The 794-nt window shown below is 33.5% G+C and overlaps 1 protein-coding gene across 1 annotated transcript in view; it reads right to left on the reverse strand.

Annotated features, from left to right (window-relative positions):
• Positions 1-403: 403 nt before the first annotated feature.
• Positions 404-794, reverse strand: part of LOC106883328 (colorectal mutant cancer protein) — a 15,707-nt gene continuing 15,316 nt past the window's right edge. Inside the window, exon 2 of the mRNA XM_014934293.2 lies at positions 404-652. Coding sequence (XP_014789779.2) covers positions 419-652 — 234 coding nt within the window. The 3' untranslated portion in view covers positions 404-418. The remainder of the gene's footprint in view (positions 653-794) is intronic.

Genomic DNA, 794 nt, shown 5'->3' on the forward strand with positions numbered 1-794 from the left:
ATCCATACCCTATCCCAATGTCTAAAAGTGAAAATGAACGGCTGTTTTGTTCTCACTGTCCAGTTTTTGTTACCACTTTCACCCTCCGCAAAAAATCCCAAATGTTATTTAATTTGCTTTGTGGGAAGGACTGTTTTAACGAAGTCGCTTATTGTCCTTACCTTCGAAATGCAGAGAAGATAAGACAGGGGACAATTGATGAAGGGAATGTTCTTTATGCTGCATGTCTCATTTTTCTGTTTGATTTTTTCTGTTGTTCGGAAAAAAGTTCGTTTTCTATGTTTTTGTTTTTTATGTTTTCGTTTCTCATTGTGTCTGCATTTTTTTGATATCCTGTACCCATATATGCATGTATATATACATATATGTGTAGGTATGTACATATATGTAAGTATATATGCATATATTAATATATTATTTATATTATATATATAGAGAGAGAGAGAGGGAGGGAGGGACAGTTACTTACTGCATGTTTGGAACTGTGTCGTTCTTTGAGCTGATGCTGTAGTTCCTTGATTTCATTGTTCAAATGGTCAATCTGGAGACGATAGGCCTGACCCTGGGACTCCTTGTCACTCATCCGAAGATCTAAGGCCTTTTTCTCCTTCTCTAGTAGGTAGTTCTGAGATTTCAGTTCAGCCTTTTCTTCCTATAATAATAATAATAATAATAATAATAATAATAATAATAATAATAATGAAAATCTATTATAACAATGAGCTTGTTTCTAAGTTTGTCCAAAATCACACAATGAAAGAGTAGCAGAGTTAAGTAAGAGTAAAAAACGAGAT

Source organism: Octopus bimaculoides, chromosome 28, assembly GCF_001194135.2.
Source record: "Octopus bimaculoides isolate UCB-OBI-ISO-001 chromosome 28, ASM119413v2, whole genome shotgun sequence".
Classification (NCBI taxonomy): domain Eukaryota; kingdom Metazoa; phylum Mollusca; class Cephalopoda; order Octopoda; family Octopodidae; genus Octopus; species Octopus bimaculoides.